This window comes from Gekko japonicus, unplaced genomic scaffold, assembly GCF_001447785.1.
Source record: "Gekko japonicus isolate JY-2015 unplaced genomic scaffold, Gekko_japonicus_V1.1 scaffold947, whole genome shotgun sequence".
Lineage (NCBI taxonomy): Eukaryota > Metazoa > Chordata > Lepidosauria > Squamata > Gekkonidae > Gekko > Gekko japonicus.
The window spans coordinates 474,182-501,324 of record NW_015159742.1 but is presented as its reverse complement, the minus strand read 5'-3'; the positions used below and the strand labels follow the sequence as shown (position 1 = coordinate 501,324).

The window sequence follows — 27,143 nt, the reverse complement described above, 5'->3', positions numbered from 1 at the left end:
GGGGGGGGCAGCAGTTCGTTCTCTCAAGATTGGGGGTGGGGGGTGGGGAGGTAAAGTTTCGTCCATCCCGTATATGAAAGGGAGAGAAATCTCTTCCCTTCCCCCATCCGGGGAGGCCCGAGTGTAGAGTGCACCGGGGGCGGGAGAGCTCTTGGTTTGGAGAGTGGCCGGAGAGGCGAAATCTCTCGTTTGAAGTGAGGAAGTTTATGCGGAAGCCCCGGCCTTGAGGTTGGAGGGGGGACGGGACACCTCCTTCGTTTGGGAAGCGGGGAGGGGAGGGGGTGGCTTTCTCTCTTTATACGGAAGAGTGGCAGCGGCGGCGAGCATGGTTTTGGGGAGGGGTAGAAGGAGGGAGAAGGCGAAGAAGGGATGAAATGAGTGTTGAAAGGGGTTTGGATTTTGTTTCGGGAAAGAAGGGGGCGAAGGCCGCATCACAACGATAATGTAACAAGCCCATCTCATCTCCCACAAGATGGATTCAGTCTTTATTTCATTTTAGCCTAGTCTGTCTCCAGGGAGCTTGGGGTGGCCGACACCATTCTCCTCTTTTCTGTTTGAAACAACAGTCACTGGTTAGGCTGACAGTGAAGTAGTCCCCCATTGCTTCATAGCAGAGTGTGGGTTTGAATGCAGGCCTCCCAGCTTCTAGTTCAGTACTCTGATCACACACTTCCCCTGGCTCACTTTGTTAACAGTGTAAGGAGTGGAGGGAAACAAGGTGTTGCCTTCCCCTGAAATGTGTGTGGGAGGGGGGCTGTATTTTGAGGGCAAAGGGGTTGTAGGCAGTTCTTAGTGAATCTGGAGTGATCAGGCTTTGTGAGGATTCCTTGTGATCTGGGGGAGGAAGAGTACAGGTCCTGGAGTTCGGGGAAATGGGCTGCTCTGGATATCAGATGCCTAACGAGGGATTTGTGGGCTTTCTTCAGACTTCATTATAAGAAGGCTACAGCCCCGTAGCTAGGGAATTTGGGGGGAGGGGGCCTGGGGGGGCACCAGCTAATTAAATCAAAGCACATTGCAGGTGGCGAGTTGGGGCACTTAGGGGTCGGGCCGGGAAGGAGGGGCCCCCAGAGGAAACACTGGGGGCCAGGCCCCTTGGGCCCCATGTTAGCTACGAGCCAGGAAGGCTAAGGTTATTATCCCTTCTTGGATCAGAATGCAATAAGACCGGATATAGGAATTCTGATTTCCTGTTAAGGATCCTTTCCTGGTGATGCAGCTTGTGAAGAAAATGGTTTGGAAACACGGATGCATGAAAAGAGTGATGTAGAGGAATATAGATCCAGGTGGTCAGCCATGTTGGTCAGAACCAGTAGAACAAATTTAGAGTCCAGGGCCACCTTTAATATGGATATGGTGGCTGGGTTTTTTTATTTTTTGGAGATGTGAAAGACTTCTGGGATTCTGTTTTCTGGTATACGCTTATGCGTATACACTCATGTGTGCACATGCGTACCCCTGGTTGATTCAGGAGTTCTGAATCTCATGTTTAGTGCTACTCTGGTCTGCATAGTTGTTGGGGAAAGGGTAGGCGTGTGTATAATTGGTGGCGATAGCTTGTGATACTAGAGATCCTTTCCATATATGGTTTGTAACATTTTGTGCCTTGATTGTGTGGGAATGGTTTCTGATTGGAGTCCCTTATGTATTTGGGAAGCTGAGAGGCTAAGATCTTTATCCTTGTAGCAGAAGAGCTGTGAGTGTGGTTTTGGGAAATGACGGCTAGAGTTGAGAGAGCCCTTTGTGTGGGAGGTGGGTTGTAAGCCCAGGGAATCCCTGGTGACTGGCTTTGGGTTGAGTGAGAGTGCTCTGGGCAGTCCTCTTCCCCTGCCTAAATATGCACACTGAACCTTGATGCAAACAGCCTTCTTCCTCTGCTCCCTCCCCCATCCTTGCAGGAAGTGGCCGGGAAATGGCAGCTTTGTTTGTTGTTTTTTGAAATGTCCTTTTAAATCAGATTTGGTTTCAGTTTCTAGCTCTCCCTGAGCTCCTTGGCTAGATTAGCCCCGTTCCCCAGCAGCCAGTTGGCACAAGACCCTGCAATTTGGGGCCACTGCCCTCTTAAAAAAATTGTTACACAAAATTTAAAGTGACAGTCATTTAAAATAATTTTAAAAGAGATCTAAACTAGCAGTTCGAAAGCAAGAAATTGCAAGTAGATAAATAGGTACCACTTCGGTGGGAAGGTAACAGCGTTCCGTGTGCCTTGGTGTTTAGTCATGCCGGCCACATGACCACGGAAACGTCTTCGGACAGCGCTGGCTCTTCGGCTTTGAAACGGAGATGAGCACCGCAACCCTAGAGTCGGATTCGACTGGCTTTCGAGCAAGGGAACCTTTACCTTTACTAAACTAGAAAAATGGCATCCATGTCTTGGACAAGTTAATAATGCTTGTAAGTGTTCATATCCCTCCTTTTGACATTTGCTATCACAAATCAAACAGGACAGACTGCTGCTTTCCCTTTTTTTAGTCCTAGAGTTATTTTTAAAGGAAAAATATGTATACAGCGTTTAGGTTGTCCTAAGAGGAGTAGGCCTTTAAAATGTCCTCCCATTTGAAATGGAGACAATCGAAACCTTTGTCATAAGGGGTACTTGCCATAGGACATCCTGGTTTGTGTTCTGTGGATGAACTTACATCCATATGTCAAAATTACAGTTAGCTCTCCACTGCTGGAAACTGTGTGCCAATTTCTCAAGAGGTAGGGGGGAATTGCATATTGGTTGTATTAAGAGAAGACTCTGCGTTTTTGTTAAACTTTATGTGGGGGTATGTACTACAGAAGCCAAAACTCCCCAAGGCTGCTTAGAAAAGTATCTTGCCAGGATAGGATCAAGTAATGTCACCTCTACCCTGTGAAGAAAACCATGAAATTGTCAAATTGTTTCTGGCCTTTTGTTGCTTGCAAATTTACAATTAGATCTAATGGGCCCACGCGTTAAAAGTAGTCCTCTGCAACTGAAAACGGTGACTATTTACAGGGATCTAGATAGTTCTTTTCATTCTGTATTCTGTACTTTTACTGGCAATAATTTTTGTGTGATTTGACTATAGCTATAAAAATGACTGACTTGTAACATACTCCAAATCCTCTCCCTTTTTCATAAAAGGAAAGTTTTAACAAAATACTATACAACCTGGCATTTTGAGGTGAGACGTTAACGATATCCAATACGTAGATTAGATGAATTTTTATTGCCTCTTGGTGCCTCTTACCCTCTGTTTCCTAAAGGTAATATAATGGGGCTGTTTTGAGGATAAGCATGAACTTCAAAAAAAGTAATTTTACATTGATGAGTGCATGTGTAATACTTCCGTTTTTCCAAGGGGTTGTTGATTTCTGGTAAGGAAGGAGGGCGGGAGAAGTCTGAAGGGTGTGGGTTTCCAGGCAGGATTGAGCACACAGTCTGAATTGGGTTCAGTTTAGGGTAGGAAGTCTCCAGCTTTTACGCAAAGCAACCTTATCTTTGTGGTGGGAGAGCGAGAGCATCTGCCAGTCTCAATAACCTGCTCACTGAGGATCAGTTAAGAAAGGGACAGGTCATGATCAGACAACCTGTGTGACCCATCTAAATAAACATGGCTACTCATCAATGCTACTGCCCTACCCACTTGGAGCACTGGGCCTGGATCAGGTGTCATGTGACAGGAATATTCTGTTTGTGTGGTTCCTTGTCAGTTTTCCTGCTAGAGAATCCTTACTATCCTCCTCTCCCTCCCACTTTTGAAATGTTTTATTCTATGGGGTGTATGAGAGAGACATGGGGCTGAGATACAAAAGTGACAATCTCTAACTATACCAGCTTCTCAGCATTACCCCTGTATGTGTGGTTCCTGTGTAGCTTTAAATCATCAAACCACACCCCTCCCCTTTAAACTTCCCCCCTGTAGCTGTTGTTGGCTGCAATTAATTCATCCATTTTCCTTGGCTTCTTTCCTAGCATGCTATTCTGCCTCCCCCTTTAATTACAGTGTCTTCTCAGCACCTCCCTTCACCTCTGCTAAAGCCCAGTTCGTCCCTGTGCTGGAGCAGCGGCTGCGTTTTCCACTGCTTCCTTGACCCTTAAAGGGGATATTATAAGCCGTTTTGTTGCTAATGTTGAATGCTGGACTTCTTATATGTTGCTAGAGTAGGATCCATTGCTTTTTTGAAGGGGAAATGGCAAGTGCGTAAGGTAGCCTTAGTACAAACAGCAGGGATGATTCTTGATGATGCACACTGAGTTGGGGGAAGGGCATTTGCTGTGCTGCTATTAGTAGCAGCATTTTCCCCCTGCAGTTACAATAGCCTTCCAGTTTAGGTGGTGGAGTTTGGCATGACATTGCAGTAATAGGGGGTTGCTTATGTGGGTGAGAGAGACAAGCTTCCTGATGCAAGAGTTAATGAACCAGTGAAGCAGAAGCTGTGTCTGAAATTATTCTTTCACTGACATTTAGTACATTTGCATCTGTTTTGGATGTATAAACTGGATCTTGACAATGATTGCTAGCTGTGAATAGAGGCAAGGGGGTAATTCTAAACTAGATAAAGAATTTATGATCTCAGGTTGACAGAGAAAAGAAGTGTTCCACATCCCCCACCCCCATCTGCTTTTTGGATGGCCTTTATTCAGAATTGTTGCTAGTGTTGCTGTTGGTGAAGCTGTTCTAAGATCTCTCTTTGTGGGACAGCTTGGAAACATTGTTCAGATACATATTCTAGCACAGTGTAATGTTTTTGTGAGTGGTCCATGAAGATTATGATTTGAATGTGGTCAGTTCATCTGTGCCACTGGGAAAGTTGACCACTATTGCAGTTTTGAAAAGAAGAACCTGCTTTGCACATGATGTAGCCTCAGACTTCAGACCACTGAAGGGGGCATTGATAAGTTTCATAAAAATTGTCAGTTCAATAAGTTTGGTGGTTTGTTCATGAGTAAGTGCTCTGCAGTCGTTATATCTGAGGGTTAGCTGTGTAATAGCTAGTTTCACAATAAATGTCACATGTGCTACTCATATGTTTATATATAAGATCCCACTGGGTACTTCAAGATTTATATGTATCCTGTCCTTCCTCCTTGCAACTCTGGGAAGCATACATCCTTATCCCTGTCTCCATTTCATCCTCATAAGCACGTTGAGAGAGAGGGCAGCCTGAGAGAGAGAGTGAATGGTCCAAGGTCACCCAGCAAGCTGCATGACAGAATGGAGATTTGAACTTGGGTCTTCCAGATTCCACTATTGTGTGGCACTCTAACTGCTATACCACGTGGGCTTTCAATGAAATTAAATTCGAGAACATCATGTGGAGGGGTTCCTAGAATTACTTCTGTTTTTCCCGATAATGTTGTAAACACTTTTACTGACAACGCTGTAGAAAGAATTAGAGGAGTAATTGTTTTCTAATGAATGAGGGCATCCTGTAAAGCAAGGAATAGAGTACTAGTCCTGTAGCAAACTGCTTGGGAATTTGGGACAGTGGGAGAGCACTGTACCCAAAGCTGAAAATATTGTCCTATGTTTTATTGACCTTGCCCAGATCCAGGGGTCTTTTGGGGCCAGAGTGCTGCTCCGGGAGCCCAGGCGCTGGGACAAATGGCAGTGGCAGCAAGCCCCGCTCCCCGCGCTGTGGCCCCCTGCTGCTTCCCCAGGCCAGCGCCAGAGCGCTGCGGCCCGTGGGAGGCCAGAAGAGGCCCCCCCTGCCGCATCCCCAGGCCAGCGCCGGAGCGCCTGCCACTCCAGGGAGAGCAGAGGAGTCCCATTGCCAGCTTCTTGGGGCTCACACTGGAACGCTGCTGCCCCAGGGAGGCCAGAGGAGGCCCATCGCCGGTTGCCTGGGGCTCGCCCCGGAGACTGTATTGGGGGCATGGGGGTGGGTGGGAGAGCCTCCCCCCTCCCCCAATCTCTTTGCCCTCTTTCTTTCCCTCCTTTCCTTCCCCTACTTTTCTTTCCCTTCTCTTCCTTCCTTCCTCTCTTTTCCTTCTTCTTTCCTTCTCTCTCTTTACCTCTTTTCCTTCTTCCCTTCTCGCTCTTTCTTTCTTTCCCTCCTTCTTCCCTTCTCGCTCTTTCTTTCCCTCCTTCTTTCCTTCTCTCTCTTTTCCTCTTTCCTTCCTTCTTTCCTTCTTTCACTCTTTCTCCTTCTCTCTACACTCACTCACTCTCTTTCCTTCCCTCTTTCTGCGGCTTTTGAATATGCCTCCCCCCTTTTGCTTCCCCTTCTGACATCACTTCCGGTGATGTCAGGGGGCGTTGCATATGCTAATGAACTATTATGCTAATAGCCTAGTAGCTCATTAGCATACTGTATGTTAATGAGCTCCTGCAGCTCTTTTTCTAGGAGAAGACCCCTGCCCAGATCGCTTAACCTCTGTTTCATCTCCCACCTGTTGTAAACTTTCAGGGAAGGGCTTGTCTCTCATTTAGTTTTAATACAATCAAAAGTGTGGTTTTCTCCAACACATATTGTCACTTGTGGAAATTAATGATACAGCTGCAGTTATGGCTGGGAATAGAACTAGATTCAGTCAAACCTGAGAAATGGCTTGGGGGCTTGGAATATTAGTGGCAAGTCTTTTTTTCTTAGGTATAAGCCCCGTGTCTACCTTGTTGGAAGCAAAAGTTGATCCATTGATCTGATCTGGTAAGGTGTGCCATGTATTTTTCATGACATGCAAGAGTGCTGTTGTCATACTTAAACATACAGCAGTATACTTCCTGCACCACTGAAGTATCTGAGTATTCCAAAGTTCTTGTTTGTTTTCCCATGATTCCTTGCAAGCCATCACTGATTGTATTTTCCATGCTCTGGAACAGCTGCAAAAGTTAGTTGTCTCAGGAAGAAACTTTTTTCTGTAGTGAGACTCCTGAGGAAGAGTAGAACACATTCTGGTTTTTTAATATTCTCCAACACAAACAGATCAGTAGAAAGGTTCTGTTGTGTCTAACATTCAAGTGACTAGTCTTCCCACACGTCAGTTAATTCAGATATTGAAATGATTTAAAGGTATGGTAAAATTGAAGTAATGGTTCATAAGAACATGCTTGTGTGTTCTGATCATACCCATGTGAGTAGTAGCAACCTTTGCTTCCATTGGGGAGTGGCTGTTCTGTGGTGGATCATCTTATTGACATGCGGGAGATCCCCGATTCAATCCCTGGCATCACCAGCTAAAGGATCAAGGTGGTGGATGATATGAAAGATTTCTTCCTGAGACTCTGGAGAACTGCTGCCAGTCTGAGTAGATAGTGCTGACCTTGATGGACCAGTTGTCTGGCTCAATGTAAGACAGTTTCATGTGTCTTCATTCTAGCTTCAAGGAGTAGGGCTTTCAGTGACTACCTCTCAAACTTCCTTTGACTGGAGTTTTCACACTCAGGTTTTTTAAAAAAATTGTTGAGAGTGGAATTTTACATAATAGTTGAAGCACTGACTGTGGAACTGCCTGAACCTTACATTGGGCCTGATTTAAATGCAATGGTAGTGGCACAGGAGAACTTACCTGTGTGACATTGCACGTGTCCAGCATCTAGTTCAGACTGGGCCCTCAGCTGCTATGTTCACAGTAGTATACCACAGATCTGTAGCATGCCTAAAGGTCTGGCTTAAACAAGATACTCAGTGAAAGTAAAACTAAGTTGTGCTGTCCCACCAACATTACATTTTAATCAGGCCTCTGGCATATTCCCTAACAGCAGGCTGTGTGAGAAAGAAGACGGGGCAGGTGAAGCGGAGCTTCCTTTGTATTGCTTTCCTCTCTCTTAGAACCATGGAATGTTAGAGTTGTAAGGGACCTTGCAGGTCATCTAGTCCAACCTCCTGCACTCTGCAGGAGCATAGCTGAAAGATAGCCCTACAACATACCCAAAAGATGGTTCTCCAGCCTCCGCTTGAAAATGTCTAGGGAAGTGCAGCTTAGATCAGGGGGAAGCCCACAGCCAGGGCTCCTTAAACTATGTTCTTGATTCAGTGGTTGAGAAAAAGTGAATCCAGAGGTGTGGGTAAGAAATTGTTTACAGCCTTGGGTGGAAGTGAAGCTAAGTGATAAGTGTCCAAGCTGAGGCTTCTGGATTCAAGATATTAAAAAGTGTGGCTTCATTTTGAGTATCCTTGGTGTCATGTACCTTCTGCTTATGAAAAAGCTTACTAGAAGGGGAGGGCAGTGCATTGTCAGACCAATATGAATCTGTAGCATGAGCTCTTCCACCTCTCTTCATTCAGCCATGGGTTGCCTTCATTGGCAACCGTCCAGGCCTGCCTTAAGAAATTTTTCTTTAGTTTCCATATCAGACAGGAAAACAAAAGGGGGAACATTAGACACTGGCAGAATTGCCTTGTTTGGGAGCTGCAGATGACCCACTGGATGGGCTAGGCCCCATCCCAAGTGTTTACATCCTCTCTTATTGTCAAACGTCTGTGAACAGCGCATCTATTTTATGCATTAATTTCAGTTACAGGAAGTGCTGGGATGTGTCCCCCCCCCCCAGTGTTGCAGAGAGGCAAAAGTTCATTTGCATCCCTGCGGGATAGAAAAAAATTACTAGTTAAGTGGGGGTCAGTGCACCTGATGTGGAATTTACACATAGTACTTTGCAGTCTCATGCTGGCATGTTTAGCCTTACGAAGGGCCATGGAGCGCAACAGCAGAGACATCATCGTTGGCTTCCTCACTAAAATGTTATAAGGAATAAACTGTATGGATGGCACCCCTCTCTCTATAGTAGTTGTTAGCTGTTTTCATTTATACACTTGCCTTTCTCCCCAGTGGGGACCCGAAGTGGGCTTACATTGTTCTCCTCTCCTCCATTTTTATCCTCACAACAACTCTGTGAGGTGGCTAAGGGTATGTGACTTGGTCCAAGGTCACACTGCCAGCTTCCGTAGCAGAGTGGGGTTTTGAACCTGGATTTCCCAGACCTTAGCCCACACTAACCACAAAACCACATTGGTTTTACCGAACGGTTTGATCCCTAGGTTTCCTCTTTGAGGAGCTTACTTATGTGCCTGTTTGCAATACAAGTGCACATGTTCATATTAGAAACAGTTGTGTGGTCACATTGCTGCATTCTGGCAAGTCAAGGATAATCTGGTAGTTTACAAAGACTATATTTAAATAGATCCCAGTATTTAGGATGTGGTGGCTGAGTGGGCATCAAGACTTAGCTGGACCTTGTCCGTTGAAGAGGATCAGGTCACCCCCTTGCTTTCCCTTGTGCGTTCTTTGCATCAGCATAAATAGAAAGACTCCTGTTACATTTTCAACAGGGTTGTTGAAGAGGTAGGTATTCAGTTGTGTTGTTCCTGATAATGGGCCTGGGTCTTATCATCGGTAGGGCAGCTAGCCCCAATCCCTTTTTGGCTATGCTGTCTACCCTATTGTTGATTAAGACAGTCAGTGACCTGCTTTTGTCTTGCTGATTTGGAGAGATGGTATAGCATAGTAGCTAATACTGTGCTATGAACCAGGAATCCCTCTGTTAAAATGTACCATGACCTTACTAGATAGATGTAGGCAAACCACAAGGATACCTTTCTCAAGCTTTTTTCACACACACACCCATTTGAATATGAGAATACTACTTTACATAGTTTTGTGATAAGGATTACTGTGATAAGGTACATGAAGCAATTTGGCAACTGAAGAGTTATTTAAATGTTAAGAATTAGTATTTTTGTAGTTGTTGGCCAATGGCTGATTGAAGTGAAATGAAGGAGATTTGTACAGCTGTATTGGAAGAGTGGCGTCTGATCCGCATAGTGGTTTCAGTCCTCTATTCTGTTTCTTTCCACAGAAATGGAGGCAAACAACCATTTTAACTTTACTGGCCTTCCTTCTTCACCTGCTGCCTCAGGACTGAAACCGGCACCTTCCTCAGGGGACAACATATACACAAATGGATCTCCCATGAACTTCCCCCAGCAAGGGAAAAGTAAGTTTGAGGCAGGAATGAATGTTGATTATGCATATCCTTATGCTAAAGCTGGTTCCTGCCAGAGTATGAGATTTCCATTCTTTATGTTCCTGTGTAGGGGCTTTGAGGAATTAGTTGAGTGTCTGTAAATTGAAATGCAAGGATGCTCAGGGGAGTCTAATAGACGTAATAAGTAGTAGCAGTGGGTCAGGGACAATAGTTAAGGTTCTCATATCCATGGGGGCCCCTTTGTGAGCACAGCATTTGGAGCTGATGAAATCTTGAACATCTGGGCTTTTCTTTTTTAAAACGATGATTATTAGTCCCTGTCACACAAGCAGGATGATCCACTGCCGAAGGGAGGCAAATTAGAGCCGGAACAAAAAGAACCGTGGGAGCGCAATCCAACATGCCCTCGCGGCTCTGTGCTCCGGCAGCCGATCACACGTTGTACAGCAAACCGGCAGTAGCGCGGTTGTGCACATGCGCGGGACGGGGAACGGCACTGGCTGCAACGAGCTACCAGCGCTTCCCCGACCAGATGCCTGGAGTTACCACGCATCATCTGGAAGGTAGTGCTCTGTTGCTAGTACCTTTTAAACGCGCATTTTTGGGCCGAAGGGACGGATCGTGGACGGGTGCGTGATGCTTCCCAGATGTTGCGATGTGATCGCGCCCGCTTGATGCGCCCCCGATCCGTCCCTCTTGCGGGGCAAATCCTTCCATGTGACCAGGGCCATTTAGTACTAGTCATGGAGAAAAGCTTGGGAAAGTAGGCAGTATCTACTGCCTCACTGGTAGTCATTTATACATCATTCTTCTATCAGACTGGCAAAAACCCAAACAATTGTATCTCGGTTTCAAAAATGGCATAATTCAGTTGAAGCAGGATGGGAAGAGCTTGCTCAGAGCTTCAGAAGATCCAGGATAAATCATACAATACATTGTCCAGTGTGCTATCTTGATCTCGCCTGGCATAAGGTTTTCATCAGTGTTGTTCCCTCCCATTGGTATGTTGCTTATTTCATTAGCACCCCTTAAAAATTCACCTCTTGTGAACGGGAAGCTGCCTGCAAGAGTAGGGAAGCTGAGAGTGTTCCCCAGAAAGGAGAGAGGTTAACGGGACAGCACTGTGATCTAAAGGGTGGATGGCACTGACTCTTTTTCCCTTCTGCAGGGTATGGAAGTGTGCATTTATCTTGCAGCTTTTATCTAGAGCCTAGCTTTGTCTCTACTACAGGCATGTAGTGAAGGATGGTGATAGTAATGTGCTCATTAATATGATATCTGTTTTTACATTCTTTGTCCCTTCTACAACTCTGTGAGACAGGTCATTTAGTAGAATCCTAAGCATGCTTTCCTGGGTGTAAGCCCCATTGAATAAGCCCAAGTAGGTGTCTGAATAGACCTGCTTAGGATAGCTCCCATTATCTCCATTTTACAGAATTCCTCACTAAACAGAGTGGTTTGGATGCAGCCTGAACAAGACATGCTATTCTGTTTCACGGGATTGTTATGGAGATAGCCCCACTTAGGTTGCCCTGAACTCCTCAAGGATGGTCAGGAGGATACAAAGTTGGTAAATAGTCACTGGACCACGTAGTGAGCCACTCTTCACTCTCATCTGAGCCAACCCTCTCTGCTTGCGTATTCAAGGGCTAGTGACAAAGAGCAGTTGTATTTCTAACTAAATATTAGAAAACAATAGTGTTTTAAAATGTCACTGCATTAAAAAAAATGCCCATGTTGAGAGTGATATAGGATGTTCATCTAGTTATATGCGTGGATCAGGCCTTATTCCATGCATCCCAGTCAGCTGGGGGTGGGGGAGCTGAGAACCTTTGCTTGCCTAGATTAAAATATTAAAAATACTGAAAACAAATAAGATGGGACAGAGGGAATGGGGACAGTTCACTCTACAGTTTTTTCTTGGCCTTTTTCCTCTGAAATTTTGGCATATTCATCAGGTCATTTGTGGGTGACTTTGAGCTGTGAAATCTTGTTTGCTTTGAACAAGGACTGACATGCTCACCTTTCTACCATCGTAGAAAGGTGTGTCTTTTCCTTGTGTGTCTTCACACTGTACTATTTTTTTCTTCTTCCTGTCATCCTTTAATCAGTGGGAGTTACAGCATTTTTGAATCAATGGGGGTTAGAGCCTTCCTGTTCTATTAATTCTGAAAGATAGTAATTCTGAAAGATTTTGGAAGACTTTACGGTGTCTTTTACACAGAAGCATCTCAAATAGATGAGTGCTGTTAAGGACAGCAAACCAGGCTGGGTCTGTGTAGCTAAGAAAGCAGAGGTTTCTTGAACAGCAGGAGCAGCTATAGAAGTGGGCCTTTTAAGCCTTTTGTCCTGTGTGACCAGGCTGATAGGATTTTGGAATGAGTATTGGGAAGGAGTCAGGCAATTCTTACAGAGGATAAAATCACATGCAGGAACTGTGTTTTATTTTGGGTCTGGGTGGGAAAGAGGAAATTTTGTGGATGACCTCTTGAGTTAGTTTGGTCAAGGTGATTATTGCCATCTAATTTTTCCCAAAGTTTATTGCATCATCTCTCTCTTCTACTCCCCCTCCCCTGTCCATAAATGGAGACAAGCCAATAAGGTAGAAGCAACCTTTCCTTTCAATCAGTATTCCTAGCACTTAATTGTGAATTTAATAGCTTCTCTTTCTTCCTTCCCTCCTGGTAGGTTTGAATGGGGACATGAATGTCAATGGCTTATCTACTGTAGCTAATGCTAGTACTTCAGGGACGCGCTCCTCGGCCACCTCCCACCTCCACCACTCGTACGACTATCTCTGGAACTATTCTCAGTACCCATCCGGCAATGGCAACAACCTCAAGGACACCCCGCTGTTCTCCCAATATCCACTGAATGGTGTTGTTGGAGGCAATCGGCAAGGCTCACCAGGACACACCACCAATCTGAGGGGGGGAGGGGGGCAGGAATTTTGGGCCAATGGCACGCCAGGGGCCATGGGTCTGAACTTTGATTCGACAGAGCTCTATGACTCATTCCCTGATGATCAGAATTTTGAACTCCTGCAAAATGGCCCATCCAGCTTCTACACATCATCTCAGCCTTCCCCCATGCTTAGCTCGGGCAGCCAGGGTTTCTCTCCGCAGCAGGATGAACCAGGAAATGAGGAGCCTGTGAAAGAAGCTGCATCTACTGTCTCGGAAAATGGCACCAGCCTCTTGGGCAGCATGGAGCTGGAGAGCACACAGCCAGGTAGAGCAATAAATGATCCCAAAACTTTTTATTCAGGAGACTTAGCTTTGGAATATGATGACTGTCACAGAACATGCTTGTTTGCATTAATCACTGAGCCTACTGTGCTATTGGACAGGATCCCAGCCAGTGCTCCCTCTAAGCTGTGGAGCCTTGTGAGCAAACACACTATTTGGTGAGCTACTGGCATTAAAGTTGTAACTGAGCAATTTGGCTACTGCCTAAATTACTTTGCTCTGGAGCCATCCTTCCTGAGCTAAGACAAAAATGTGTGAGCTGGAGGCTAAAAAACTGTGAGCTAGCTCACACTAACTCAGCTTAGAGGGAACACTGATCCCAGCCATACTGAGTCCTGTTGCAATGTAATTATCTCCTCAGGGAGGGGAGTTATTTCTCCTGCTTCCTCAAAATTCCTCACTGTTGAAAATATGGTGACTGTTTGCCTATTTCATGTCAGAGGCCATATTCCTAACTAAGGAAGACATGCTAGACTGCATGAATGACTCTGCCTGTTCCATGTGGAAATTCTACTGGAATAAGGAAAGGTGTTCACACAGGTTGCACTAGCAGTAGGAATACTGAATGTGAGCACAGTCTCAGAATATGGTTTTCCACAGTCTTTAATTCAGCATTGAATCTTTCTGCTCAAGTAATGCAGCATATGAACCATCTTCTCTTTAGTCATTTGTCATGCTGTGTCTAATATCTGACTACTCTCCCATAAGATCCTCACAATCTATTAGTGAATTTTCCACAGGCATTGAGGTATACAGCCCCACTGTGGCATAAAATAGCTTTCACTCAGAAACTGCCTGGTAGCTTCACAAAACAAACTAGAACCCAGATTCATGACTTTCTTTATGGTTAAAGCTTAGAGGTGTTGATGCTTTGAAGGCATTTATGTAGGAATGCTCATCTCCATACTCTGAGTCTGGTGTAAACTTTTCAGACCTTGTCTCAATGATTTGCCCCAAGCAATGCCTGGGATTGGTCAGTTACATGAGTTCTGTGCTGGTTGTGGTTTCCTCTTTGAGCAGAGTTGCCACAATCACTTTCTTTGGAGGAATCAGTCAATTAACTGGGGAAGGTGGGCATAAAGAATGGCAAGTTCATGCCAGCATCCTTTCATGGATTTCCAGGAAATCTTGTAGAAACCAGATGAGAATGTCTTATGCTGGTATTATTTTTACATTAGTTACATTGTCCTTGAACAGGAACAAGCTTGATAGGTGTGCGTGAGGCAAAACAAACTGAAAGTAGAATTTCTTATGGTTCAGTGTCAAAGAACTATGTCGATAGGTTAAATGTATAATGCCAACTTCTGAGTGTGATGTGTGTGGTCCTTCACTCAGAAACCAGTGGCCAAAACTTTCATTCAAAGAGATAACCTCATAGGCTTGTTGGGACATAACTCAGTGGGGCTTTGAAGCCCTGCTGCTTCATGTTAAAGGTTATCATGATGTGGAGAGGTTTGCACTCTTTGAGAGATGTAGCATTACTTGGGTCAGCTTTAAAAGTACGCTAGTTAATTTGTTCTCATAGCTTGATGTTGTAGAATAGTTAAGTACTTAAGCAGAACAGTTAGTACTTTTGTTCCTAAATAAGCAACGTAATCTTTTAGTGTTGCCTGAACATCTTTTTTTTTCCAGCACTCTCTTGACTTGGTTGCAACACTTCATTCCCAGGTTTACTCAGAATCTTTGTCTCTTCTTAATTCTCCATCATGGGTGGATGGATGGCTAGCATAGCATTTGTGCTGATTTAGGGTGGCGGCAGCTGAGTGATGCTCTGCATTACAGACTTCTATTTAAAGAAAGAATGTTTCAAAGTTTTTTGGGAGGTGTAGTAAAAAATCTCCATGTTCTCCTATTTTTGCATCCATCCTACTTGCCCTGAGAAACTGAGGAGTCTCAGTAGAGGTGCAGTGGAAACCTCACCTACCCCTTTACATCCAGTGCAATGAATGGCAGTGGGTATAATCCATATCACGGGCTCATTACAGTTGGACAGAGTCTGTTCTGAACCTACATGATAATGATAGTTGAGGATGTCTCTGAGGGTTTTGAGGAAGAATGCTGTAGATCTCTTGGCTTTACGGGCAATACAAAAACTTTTAAGTGGCTTTATTACAGCATTCAGTTTTTTAAAACTTAGGCTCACTGTTGACAGTGGGAATGTTTGCAGTTCTTCTGGCAGTCTGACCACAGATACAATGTATTATTTCTCCCCCTTTATCTTCTGGATCAGATCTAAAAAGTGCACACTTCCTCTTTACTAAGTTAAGTTGAATTGTACTTTTATTATTAAAAATAATTTCTATCCTACCTTATCATTCTCTTTTAGGGATCCCCAAGGTAGCAAGCAGTAATAAAAATTAATAAACAAAACCTAAGTAAAACAACAGATACCATTAACATCAAAATAATAAAGCAGCAACTGTTAAAACAAGCAGAAAGGTCTCATTAGTTAAGGACAGCAAATGAAGATCACTTTCTGAAACTAGGTAAAACGTACATTGAAATAACAATTCCCGGCAATAGTTCATTTTCTTTGCAGCCTCCTATGGAACTAGTGGAAAAGAGTTGGGTGTCTTCTGCATGCAAATGGCACTATACTCCAAATCTCTGGATTATCTTTCCTAGGTAGACTGAATTATGTAGCAGTTACTTACTGTGGTAACGTTCAGTAAGAATTTTGAATGCACTGCAGTGTTGTATAGATGATTTTCCATCTTTTTCTGTTTGTTTTATTACCTTTTGGGATCCTAAATTGATGTTTGACTATTTTTGAGTATTTACCTGGAAAATTTAATATGATATCTTTAAAACAAATTCTTATAGATTTGAAAATGTGTGGCTTCAATGGGTCTTCTCCGGTTGTTGAGCCACTCAGCCAAGAAGCCTCTGTCTTGGTACCTGATGCTGGAGGTGGCTGTCTGGAAGATGCTTCACGGATACCCCCTCCCTTGGAAGATCCTTTGGAGCCCTTTGAGTCGCTGGACAGAGGTAAAGGAGGTGTGGTTTCATGGCTTTTCAGTTTGATCCAGTGATTCCCTCCTGGTTTTTAGAATGGATATTCCTATCAGTTGTGGCAGTACTTAATGTCATTCATTGATAAAGTATCTCTTGATACAGAATATCTTCTAAAGTTTTTATAAATTCAGCTAATGGCCTCAAAAGATCACAAGGCTGTTGTTTCTTTGCTGATCACATACAATTCTGTGCCCTGTGTTCAAATAGCTCCTATGGCATGCACTGTCATTGTCACTGGTGTGCAGACTCTATGTTAGCATTATCTTTGTGGTCTGCCTTTCTAGACACCTGTTTTCCCTGTCTAGATAGCTACATACAGATCTTAAGCTTGTTTGAAACTAGTCTGTCCTCACCTTGCCAAAACAAGGTTGTGGGGTTAGATAGGTTGGTTCTCATAGCAGAGGTCTCTGGCTGTCTGGCAGGAATGATGCCTAGAGGCATTCTTTCCCTCTTGAATTTGCCCTTGAGGTGTGGTTTCATGTAGTGCTTAATGAAGGCACATATAGTCCCGGCACAGGGATTTCTGTGATGTATACAACAGTGAACATATGACAGAATGACCGTGCTTTGGGAACAGCTGAGCCAGATTCATGTCCCAGTGCTTGTGTTGTGGAGGAAATTAAATGTTGGCTCACTAACACCACCACTATGTGAGGTCTTTTCTTTCCAGCAGCACCACAGTTCTTCTCGAATTCTTTGGTGTCAAATCTTGTTTCAGAACTTCAAACTGTGTGTATGTAGCTGCCGTATGGGGCTTCTACTAGCCCGTTTTGTAAGGCAGTTCCATATATTTTACATTTTGAGCACTTGTAATATACCTGATTGCAATAATACCTGTTTTCAAGCTGTTATTTTTCAGAATTTATTTTTTTCTTAAAATGAAAGTTTACAAAGAAGCATGTAAAATCAGTGTGTGGCCAACTGGTTTAGAAGGTTGGCATCTAGCCTGCATTCAAATCCCTGCTGCACTATAGTCTCACTGTGCGGTACTGAGTGAGCAGCGATCTGTCTTTCTCCTTTGTGGTAGTATTACTGTGCCAAGTAGAGTTACATCCTTCTAAGACCGTTGAAGTCAGTGGGTTTAGGATGTTGTAATTCTGCTTAGTATTTCACTGTTTACAGACCAGCCTCATTGTGTTCCAAAGTGTTCCAGAAATCTTAAGAAGTGGTTATGTGATCCTTACTAAGAGTGATCTGGGCATGGCTTCACTGGATTGGATGGTATGTAAATGTTTGCTTCCAATTTCTGATTGCAGACCCTGGGACAGGAGACCTTTATGAGATGGATACATCTGAGTTGGTGAGCGGCAAGTCTCCTCTGGAGGACGCAGCTGACATCTCTGCCTTGGATTGTCCTGGCAGCCCCTCTCTGAACCATTCTGACTCCTTCAGCCTATTGGCAGATGATAGTCAGCCTGACACCTCACTTTTTGGAAGTGCCAATTTGCCGCCTGTTCTTGAGGAGTCTGTTTTGCAAGGTGAGCAGGCTATAAATATGAGGAGGCATTATGGAAGGCGTGTGGGAGGGTAGGGGACAGTCTTCTCTTCTCCCTGCCACTTTCTAGTACCTGGTGTCCCTGTAGGCCTCGGAAGTGAGAAGGGAGGGATGTTCAAGCAGGTCCTTCTTCTTTCTCCAGCTGTCCTCGTTGTCTGTGTTATCTTACTGAGTATCTTTGGAAGAGCTTATGAGATCCTGTAGTATAAGCTATATGGCAGGTTAGACTCTTCCAAGCAGTGACAATAGAAATGTGCAGGTCTCTGGTCTCAGTAGGTAGAAGTCTGGTAAAGAAGGGCCAGAGACTCTTCTCTGCGCTCTCTGTCTGTCTCTCTCTCTGTCTCTCTGTCTCTCTCTGTGTCTGTCTCTCTCTGTCTCTGTCTCTCTCTGTGTGTGTGTGTGTGTTTCATCAGTACCCTCTTTCCACTGCAGAAGCCCACATCATGCCCCACATTGTTCCTGGCAGTCCTTTGAACCCCGAGAACCAAAACTACAGATGGCATAATGGGCTAGCAGCAGGGCAGGGGGAATGTGAGAGAGTTCCATTTAATGAGTTCCGCTTTGCTAATTGATCATGGGATCCAACCCTCTGAGAGCAGTAGATCATATTTTTACAGTTTGTTTGTGATATTATGATATTTTTGGCTTTGGAGAAGCTTCACACTCAATAAATTGGAATTTTAACTTGTCACTCTTGAGAAGCTGAAAGTCTGCTTTGGGGTGTAAGCGTAGAAACTACTCCCCTCAAAAACTGCAGAACAGAGTGCATAAATCCCCAGGTATCTTCTGAACCAAAACTACAGAATTATGGCTCCCTAGATCAGAACCTTTTCTGTGCGCTCCTTTTGTGGTGAGTTTACAGATGGATTCAGAGGACCGTGTTGTTCATATGATGATTACGTTTGTCATGTGGTAGCCTGATCTTTTAACAAATGACAGGAAGAAAGTCCCCAAGCGATGAAAATAACCGTGTCAGCGGATTGTTAATGAGCGGACTCCACTTTAGAGGTGTTCACTTTGAGAAAGTTTGCTTAACCCCTAGGCAGTCAGCAGGGGTTAAATAAAAGAGGTTAAAGGCTATTTTGTTTGAAAAAAATCTGTTATTCTTTTAACTCTGGGAATCTGTGGCTAGATTCTCAGTCCACATTTATGATGCCCTAATAACCTAATTTCTTCTCCTCAACTCTTAAAAAATCTTTTGTAACTGTTATTCCCAAACTCTTAATACACAGAAACAAAACTTCATTCTCTCCCTTTCTTCAACATGCATGTGAGACCTACACCAAATACCTACATCGGTTATTCTGGCCAGAATAGGGTCTACCTGGGACAGAGGAGCAATATAGTAATACTATCCTTGTTCTGCTGAATTAATCATAAAAGTCTGGGTGTATGGATTCACAAGAGAAGACTGTAAGCCCCCATCCTCCCAAGAAGTGTCCCCTTCCTTCCATTTACTGGTCTCTTCTTTTGTTGCTGCAGACAGCAGCCTGGAGTTGACAGGTGTGAGTGAAGTGGAACAAGAAAACACAGAGTTTCTGGGTTCACAAGCATCGCTGGAACCAGATAGTCTAGATGCCACCTTGGAAGAGGTAGTCAACAGCAGCTGCCTAGAGGCCACTGCATCTCTGATAGCTGGGGGCACCAAAGAGTCTTCAGCATTCAACGTGTCAGCAAAAAGTGAGCAGACTCATTTCCACAGGCCTCCTAACTACCTTGGATTAATCAGTAGTTGACAGTGTTGGTAATCGTTGTTCTTTCTGATCAGGTGACCTTCCAAGAAGACGGATAGCCACAGCAGATGAGGTGCGCTACCCTTTAAAGCATGGGTAGGTAATGTCATCTGCTTGATGTGAGTGGGTTTCTGCTCTGTGATCCAGAGCAGAAACGTTCCACTGAAAGAGGTAGCGAGGGTGAAAATGCAAGCATCCAGTTTGTAACAGGTGTTTCCATGTTCAGGTGGCGAAGGGAAGTGCGCATTAAGAAGGGCAGCAGCCGCTGGCAGGGAGAGACCTGGTATTACGGGCCTTGTGGCAAGCGAATGAAGCAATTTCCAGAGGTGATAAAGGTAAAACCTGCTTCCTGGAGAGACAGGGGTCAGTAGCAGTTGGTGGACAGAGAAGCTTATTTCCTCTTGTTGTGACTTCTCCATTTGGCTTGTGTTACGCCATTTCCTTGGCCAGACACAGTTCCTGTTTCTTCACCAGCTCCAAGGGGGCAAGAAGGTATTCTACAGGAGTGGTTTCTGTTGTGCTGGAGCATCAGTAACTCAGTCTCCTGCAATACTAACTAGAACTCCAGTTTTCCTCCACTGCAAATGATTAAAGAGGGCAAGCAGCTTGACTGCTTTAGAATTGAAGCTTGCAAGTGCTCCCACAGAAGGCCTCTCTGTTCTGGCGCTGTTGTAGAAACAGGTGCTGCCTTCCAGCTGTTCATTTTGGCATCAAAGTGAACGTGGGAAATAACTGTTGATGAACTTTTATTGCTTTCATAGCACAGTGTAAACTGTATTAAAGCAGTATAAAGCCCAGCATTATTCAGTTGCCTGTCCATATCTTCGTTCAGTCATCCTTCATCTCAAAATGGCCATCTCCTGAGACTCTTGGGCTGTTGCATTTCCCTCAAGCTTCGTTGATGTTCCTCAGTCTGTTCCCCTAATGGCCCCTTCATAATGTTCACTTCTCTCACTGTCCAAGCCAGTAGGAGTCATTGATTTTGCCAGTAGAACCGCTGTTAATAACTGCTGCAGGAGGCAAATACACAGAGCATCAGCTCAGAAATAGAATATGTTTGTTCATTCCGTCAGGCGGCATGTTTGATATTGTAAGGTCTACAGGTGGGCAACGTCCAGCATGTATATCTTGATGCAAACTATTCAACCCTCCCCCAAAAGGTTGATAAGAGATTATTTTTATCAGCTCCAATGGGCATGCATCTCCCCCCTCCCCCCCTTCAGCCAGAACCTGTCTTCTCCCAAGGGGCTGGGCCCTATAGGTTCTCTGACCGGCTGACTTTCTGGAAACTATTCCCTTTCTAGTACCTGAGCAGAAACACTGTACAGAACGTTCGCCGTGAACATTTCAGCTTCAGTCCTCGGATGCCAGTAGGAGACTTCTTTGAAGAGCGAGATACACCTGAGGTGAGTATTAGTACAGGCCAGAGGTTTTCAAGGGATCATTGGCATCAGGTCTCTCCAGCCCTGCTTCTGTTGGGATCATATGGTCAAAATAAATAGCAACTGCGTCAAGAGGAACAGCAGTGCACTTTGGATTTTACAAGGAAGTGTCCATGCAGTGTGAGTTGTCTGTGTATTGTGTACTGGACTTAATATCAGACCTTTTAAGTCTAGCGGGCACAATTTAGTTCCCCTGAAGCACCAGGTGAGACACCAGTGCTAAAGAGTGTAGTGGTGCCAGCCAGTTGTTTTGATCAGTTGCAGTAATGGGCTTAAATTAAGGGTGGGAATGTACTGGCTGGATAGTAGGAAAAACTTTTTTACAGTGGAATCAGCTGCCTAGGGAGGTGGTGAGCTCCCCCTCACTGGCAGTCTTTAAGAAGCGGCTGGACAAACACTTGTCAGAGATGCTGTGGGCTGATCCTGCACTGAGCAGGGGGTTGGACTAGGTGGCCTGTATGGCCCCTTCCAACTCTGTGATTCTTTGATTCTATGAGTTGTAGAAAATGCATGTTAAGCATCCTGTCAAGCTTTTAAAAAATTATCCACTTCTTGACATCAGACTAGGATCTGTTAGTGTATTTATGGAGTAGGAGGAGGCAGCATTGCTGGCACAGGCTAGTTCATGAGGGAGAGCTGAAAATCTGCTGCAGAGAAATGGAAGTGATAGAGGAAGGGAGAGATCAGTTTCTGTAGATGGTATCTCTTTCCTTCTTTCACAGGGCTTGCAGTGGGTAAAGTTGACACCTGAGGAAATCCCCTCACGTATCCAGGCCATCACAGGCAAGCGTGGCCGTCCTCGCAATACTGAGAAGGCCAAGGCTAAGGAAATGCCCACGGTGAAACGTGGACGAGGCCGTCCTCCCAAAGTGAAAGTGCCTGACCTTCTGAGCAAGACAGATGCCCGGGTTCTGAAAAAACTGGAAGCGCAAGGTACCAGCTTAGTCAACTCTTTTCTGCATGCCTGTAGCCTTCACAAAGAGGAGTTTTAGTTTGTGGCAGGAGTCACTTGTTGATCTCTAAGGCAGGGCTGTTCATTCTGTGCGTCAAGAAAATTCAACTTTTGCTCTCAAAATAAATAAAGCAAATCAACATGATGCATGCAGATCTACTTATTTTGCAAAGAACTCCATTTGCATGCTTTTTATGGAAACTGATGTTTGAGTTTTTGCAAAATTTGGAATTTCTTGTCAAGGAGCGGTGTGGCAGCAGGAAGAGTGGAACGGCTAAGCAAGGGGCATTAGGAGTACATAGGTAAGAGACCGTGACTGGAGACCATGAAGGGTGGGGTAGGTAGCCATGCAGAGCATAGGAGTAATGCCCCTACGAACTAGAAACCCTTGCAAAAACTCCTACTTTCCTATGTGTCTCCACAATCATGAAAACCAGAAATTTGTTTTTAAAAAGAAAGCTGATGAATCTAAATACAGCCACAGGTCCCTGTAGATTACACATGGAAACAGCCCAGCTGTAAGAAACTGTGGATGTTTGGATACTTTGTCAGGTCTAGCTTGTTGTCCATAGCATTAGATAAAGGAATCTTGCAGCCCAGCTGAGATGCTGTTGCCCACAAGACTGTAAGTGTCTTAAAGGTTGCCTTGAGCTAACAAATGTGAATGTCAGGAAGCATCACTATATCTGGTTGTCTTGAATACAGCAACTAAGCCCAGAACTTTGTTAATGCTGCCTTTTAGAGTGGGAAGAGTTGACCTTGAGGATCACTGATTTAATTATGACCCCGATGGACTGTCTCTGTTCCTTTCATTTGCTGACCTATATTGGGAACCATCATACCAGTAAACTATGCAAGAGCTGATGGAAAACAGAGGGAGCATTCTTTATATCTTTATGAGGAAGAACCATAGGAACATAAGAGAAGCCATGTTGGATCAGGCCAATGGCCCATCCAGTCCAACGCCCCGTGTCGCACAGTGGCCAAAACCCAGGTGCCATCATGAAGTCCACCAGCAGGGCCAGAACTCCAGAAGCCCTCCTACTGTTGTCTCTCAAGCACCAAGAATACCAGATGGAGATGTATACTTGCACACAGTTAAAAGACTTTAATTTGCACATTGTATGTGCATCACCACAGTGGTTGTGAACCTTGAGTCCCCAAGAAATGTCCTTTAGAAGGTTGACTTTGAGCATCCCTTTCTTTGTATTGAGCAGCACATCCATGTCTTTGTATCGGACTGCCATGGTACTGGGCTGTACCTGGATTCATAAGTTTCCTTAACAAAGATGTTTTGGCATTGGGGTATGGCTTGTGCTTTTGGATTCCCTGACCGCCTGTGTTTGTCTTTGCAGTTGGTAATAAATGCTGGACGGGATCTTGATTTATATCTGGCTAGAATTTGCAAAGTTTATTATTCCTGGGAACTAGAGGAGGCTTTCAATGAAGCAGATATCAAAGAGAGATTGGGCGTACATGAATATTTATTATCAGTGCTGGAATACTGCACATTTTGAGGAAGGGGGTATAAAACTTTGACTACTGAGTTAGAGATAATCTCTCAAAGTGAGGGTGAGACATTCTGGGGAATACACCACCCTAATCCTGCCTCTTTTGGTGACATGATATCTTACATTGAAACAAATGGGTGTTGTTAGGTATGGAGCGCAAAGTTTAATGATTCTGGCAGTTCTTTGTTTCCTTATCTCTCTTTTGTCCTGTTCATATTTGCAGAGGTACTCAGTGATGAAGATAAGCTAAAGATGAGCAAGATAAAGAAGAAAGTGAGGCAAAAGGTATTTGCGGGAGATCAGAACTGTACATTCTATATAATCTCTTCTCATTTTGCCTTGATTTTATGTGTTTCCAGATTTCTCTCTACAGTCATAAGGCATAGAAATATTTGGTCTAAGGCAATATTCTCAAGAATGCCAAATTCCATGCTATAGTTAAGTACAATACTCCACAGTTAATTGCTTGGTAAATCCACGCCATGTGTATGAATGCATGGTAGCATACTGCTGGAGCTGTTACTGTTGATAAACTGTTGAAAGGAATGTCACAATATAAGGTGTACAGGCAGTCCAAATTTCATTCATCTGCTCTTAGTAAATGTTTTGGAAAGTGATTTTGTACAGATGAAACAATAGTCGTTTCTCTCCTCTCCCTTGTAAATGTATGGGAAGATTCTCTCCTGAGTAGAATTGTTCACTCTTTGTTCTTTTTCTAGGTGCAGAATAAGCAGAAGCAGGAAGCCAAAGTACCTACTAAGTCCAAGGAGGCCAAGGCTAAGGAAGTCAAAAGAAAGCCCCAGGTGAGTCATGATTGTAAGGGGCTACTTGAGAAAGTGAAAAAGTGGCCAGATTTTGCATAATCCCATATTAATCTTGACATGTTTCCCTCCCCAGCTAAAGCCGGAGAAGAGCGGCAAGCCGGAGAAGAGTGGCAAGCCGGAGAAGACTAAGCCAGATAAGCCAAAGGAGAAAGTGAAGCTGAAAGAAAAGATAAAGCCCAAGGGAAAAAAGGTGGCAGCACCAGTCAAGGTTCCTCGGAAGGTGGACAAGAATCTTCTAGCTCAGCGGCGTCAAGAAGAACGGCAGCGGCAGCAAATGATTCTGGAAGAGATGAAGAAGCCCACTGAGGACATGTGTCTAGGGGATCACCAGGTGGGATGAGCTGCTTGACCACAGTGATGATGTGATAACCAAAAGCTCAGCTCTGTTAGACATATCTGAATACCTCCTTCAAGTTCTTAAGTGTGATCTTACTTATTGATTGATATTTATATCTTGGTTTTCTCCTCAGTGGAAACCTTAAGTGGTTTGCAACATCATTCTCCCTGCATCCATCTTATCCTTACAACAAACACTCTATGACGCAGGTTAGGCTGAGTGTGTGTAACTGGCCCAAGCTCATCCCTCATGATTCCATGGCAGAGTGGAGATTTGACCTGTGTCTTATCAGCTCCTGGTCCAACACTCTCACTGCTGCACCATGCCAGCACTTAAAATGCATCTTAGAAGTTAAGGACTGGAGGGACAAGTAGTATTATGCTGCTTGGTACTACTTACATTTTTAGCTGTGATAATTATTTCTGCTGGAAGCGTGTCTAACTTTGATTTTTGGAACCTGACAGGTAATGGAGGAAGCTTATGGGTTCCATATTTGTGAATTAGTTTGAATTCTGTACTCAGGATATTTGCCCATGTGTACTATTTATGCACACATTTCTTTAATGCTATTTATTCTGTTTTTAATATTCAAGTTTATAGATGATGTTAAATGTTTTGGTGAAGGGAAGGTGACATGGGTAGTCATTAGGGTCAGGAAAATGTGGGAAAGCCTTAATATTTACAGGGAGAGAGCAGTTCAGGTTGCTGAAGCCCTACCCATTGATGCTGTGGAAGCTGACTTCTATCTCTAACTAACTGTAAGCTATTTGGCACATCATATGCTGAAAGCAACAATTTTGCACTTAATTTCCTCCAGCATCACATCTGGGACAGCATACCTGTGTTTTGATGTCATGGTATAGTGTGTGGTTCTGCTGCCTGCCGGTACAGCCAGTGATGTGGGAAGGAGAGAAGTCCCTTGATTATCAATCCTAATTAAATAATCCCTATTTGTTGAAAAATGTGGACCACTTTCTGGATTTGCCCAGTTAAATCTTAGGGCTGTTAGCCCCTGGTGATAGGGAATAAAACTGTGAGCCTTTTAGTATCAGTTGGTTGTATCTAAGAAGTCCCTTCTACTAAATAAGCAGTTTTTCTCGGTCCAAAGAAAACACCAGACTTTACAGACGTGAATCCTTCAACTTGTCTGTTACCTTTGAGTCACTGTTGTTTTTGTCTTTTTTTAATTCTCTCACTGAGATCCTGAGATGGGATTCTTGGCAACATTGGAAAAATGTGTTCTTATTTTCCACCTCATTCAGGGTTAATGTAGCACTAGCTTAGGTTGTTACAACTCCTTCCAAGTCAAATTACAGTGTTTGTTCTGCTAGGTCATAAGTCTATACCTTCTGTACTGATGTTTTGTCTTTCACCAATCTTTTCCAGCCTCTGCCAGAATTTTCCCGCATCCCTGGGCTGATACTGCCTAGCCATGCCTTCTCAGACTGCTTAGCCATTGTGGAGTTCCTACACAGTTATGGCAAGGTTCTTGGCTTTGATGTATCCAAGGAAGTTCCCAGCTTGAGCACTTTGCAAGAAGGGCTTTTCAACGTCGGAGATAGTTTGGGTGAAGTGTTGGATCTCCTGGTTAAGCTGGTGAAAGCTGCACTCTGTGACCCTGGCCTGCCTCCCTACTGTCAGGTAGGGCTATTTGTCCTGTCCATGAGCGGTCATATAGGCTGAAGTACCTCGCATGTGCATTCTTAACATATGGTTATCAACGCTGTGTTTAAATATCTTAATTTTTGAACGGTGTTCTTGGGCAAGCCAAATTCTGAGCAAAGAAGAGCTGAGTTCTGTTATCAATATAGATGCGTATAATTTTTAAAAAGGGATAAATTGGGCTATGTTAAGGCAGTGGGTAGATGTGAAACACTAAAGCTCTGTCCCTAAATGCTGGAAAGTTTGTTTAGGTACCCTCTGGCTTCTGAGAAATCAGTAGGTGTTTCCCACAGACTTGCATATATTTCTTCACAACCATAAAAACAATGGAAAGATGACAGTCTCAGGAAGCTGTGTTTTGTGCCTACAGTGGGGAGGGGACCAGCCCTTGGGAGGGGGAGAGAAGAATCAGCCACCACTTTATTGATTGCAGGTTCCTCAGGTCTTGGCACATCATAGGCTGGGGACAGTGGGTGCATTTGACAGCCCACCTGTTGAGGTAAGAGGGTTGGTATTAGGGTGGGAATAAGTGGAAACCACTGTTCCTAGCCATCACCATCCTCCTGGCGGCATGGCCCAGTGTGTCACCCCCAAGGTTGGCTGTCCTGTGCCCTTTGCCCCCCCCCAGCCCCTTCAGGGGACTCCCCTTTTGGTCATGCAGGGAACGTGCACTGTGTTCTCCAGCTGATGCCTAAATGCCAGCAACCAGTTACGCTCTTTTTACCAGTGCAAACAAGCATACACAATAAATATATACTTAGGCCCTGGGGTTTTCTCCTTCCCCCACAGCAAATCAGCCCATTAGCTCTGGGTAAAATTCCTCCGCAGGCAGCTCTGTTAATCAGCAACCAATTGCAGTCATAGCAAAGGATGGGTAGCTAGCCACACAGAAAATAAACCCCTCAGGCATGGGGTGGGAGGGTAGATCTTTGCTGGGAGAGAGTAAGGAGATTTCAAAGACAGATTTCCACTTTGGGGTCCTCGATTATTAAAGAAGACATTGGGAGCAACTGCCCTGTCTACCT

General features: G+C 44.3%; 1 protein-coding gene across 1 annotated transcript in view; it reads left to right on the top strand.

Annotated features, from left to right (window-relative positions):
• Positions 1-27,143, top strand: part of BAZ2A (bromodomain adjacent to zinc finger domain 2A) — a 45,065-nt gene that overhangs the window by 353 nt on the left and 17,569 nt on the right. Inside the window, exons 2-14 of the mRNA XM_015429772.1 lie at positions 9,771-9,908; positions 12,588-13,130; positions 15,971-16,135; positions 17,419-17,640; positions 19,140-19,337; positions 19,426-19,486; positions 19,617-19,725; positions 20,695-20,796; positions 21,555-21,765; positions 23,519-23,580; positions 24,015-24,098; positions 24,193-24,450; positions 25,843-26,097. Of these exons, the coding sequence (XP_015285258.1) occupies positions 9,773-9,908; positions 12,588-13,130; positions 15,971-16,135; positions 17,419-17,640; positions 19,140-19,337; positions 19,426-19,486; positions 19,617-19,725; positions 20,695-20,796; positions 21,555-21,765; positions 23,519-23,580; positions 24,015-24,098; positions 24,193-24,450; positions 25,843-26,097 (2,406 nt within the window). The 5' untranslated portion in view covers positions 9,771-9,772. The remainder of the gene's footprint in view (positions 1-9,770; positions 9,909-12,587; positions 13,131-15,970; positions 16,136-17,418; positions 17,641-19,139; positions 19,338-19,425; positions 19,487-19,616; positions 19,726-20,694; positions 20,797-21,554; positions 21,766-23,518; positions 23,581-24,014; positions 24,099-24,192; positions 24,451-25,842; positions 26,098-27,143) is intronic.